This window comes from Bactrocera latifrons, unplaced genomic scaffold (genome assembly GCF_001853355.1).
Source record: "Bactrocera latifrons isolate USDA-ARS-PBARC rearing strain unplaced genomic scaffold, ASM185335v1 scaffold_225, whole genome shotgun sequence".
In the NCBI taxonomy this organism is placed as follows: domain Eukaryota; kingdom Metazoa; phylum Arthropoda; class Insecta; order Diptera; family Tephritidae; genus Bactrocera; species Bactrocera latifrons.
The window spans coordinates 1-1,285 of NW_017535797.1; the positions used below are offsets into that span (position 1 = coordinate 1).

Below are 1,285 nucleotides of genomic sequence, written 5' to 3' on the forward strand. Positions count from 1 at the left end.
TGGTGAAATAGCTACTCGAATATCTCCTATTTTTTAATCAGGAGAACGTCTTCTTTCCAACGGTACCTTCAAATCGCGGCGCCAAAGAAATCGGAATTGTGCCAAAAAAGGTATGAGAGCAGTCAAATAAAATTTTAATGACTTGACTGCTGCATAGACTAGACTCTAGAGACAAAAACTATTGAAAACCTGAAAAGTTTAAACACAAATCCTTTAACATTATTTTGAAATTATTTAGTTGTTGACAGTTGCTCCTCTTCGGATCCAATATGATATTGATAAATTGAACATAGGGCTCGTAACAATTATATTAAATGTATATATAATATATGAATGGCAACTCTTGCCAATCCATGCGCCACCTATGTATTGTGAAAAAACTATCTTAGATTGTGCTTTTCATAGAAATTCCCGGAAATTATACAATTTTCCCATAAACAGCGGTACATCAATGCTCAAATTTAAGTCTAGTGAGTTTCGCACATTCATATGTAATTATATGATATAATATTTTTTAAGAAATATGACCGCAAAAAAGTTATTGTATACAATTAATAAAGAAACATTGCAAAAATCACCAGTTGTCGATATAGAAGGTGTAACTATACTTAATTTTCGGCAGATAGTGGAACATGACGATAGACCAGACCRAGCATTGAGATATTTCAAGGCACCAAATATAAAAGCTTACCCACTACGTATAAATACTAAAAAGCATACAYAAGAACATGGAATTTCTCAAGTCAATTCCATGAGAATGTTGGAAAAGTTCGTTATTGAAAAGGATATTTACAACACCAACAATAGCAATGGAAATGGCGATAAACGCTTGAAAGTGATCACACGCCGTCATGTTCTTATGCGTATTTTAACTGCACCATTTTTTGTTACTGAAATGCCAATTATTGTTATAAGGCATAAGCATATTATTTACATGTCTTTGGTAAAAGAGATATCGCCGACATCTGCACTTGGCAAAATGCATCAAGAATTCGCAGATTATTGTGAAACCAGTAAAAATAATTAATCTTTGATATATGTACATATGTATAAAACATATCAAATGTTGTGCCTATATTTTGCAGCGACCAATCCATCTGATGAAGTTCAAGATAATGATAAAGGATTTTTTATTTATGGCGGCAAATTCGGAAATTTAGATCTTCTTTATTCTGCTGAAGAAAGCGCAGTAATCGGTGATGAGGAGGTTGAAAATGCGTACGTGTATACGAAATATGCAATCTTTTTTTAAATTTTTATTTAAAGATTTTTTTTATTTTATTTT

General features: G+C 32.0%; 1 protein-coding gene across 1 annotated transcript in view; it reads left to right on the forward strand.

Moving 5' to 3' along the window:
• The first annotated feature begins 7 nt into the window (after positions 1-7).
• LOC108968684 overlaps positions 8-1,285 on the forward strand; it is a 2,048-nt gene continuing 770 nt past the window's right edge. Inside the window, exons 1-2 of the mRNA XM_018932847.1 lie at positions 8-1,013; positions 1,086-1,218. Of these exons, the coding sequence (XP_018788392.1) occupies positions 524-1,013; positions 1,086-1,218 (623 nt within the window). The 5' untranslated portion in view covers positions 8-523. The remainder of the gene's footprint in view (positions 1,014-1,085; positions 1,219-1,285) is intronic.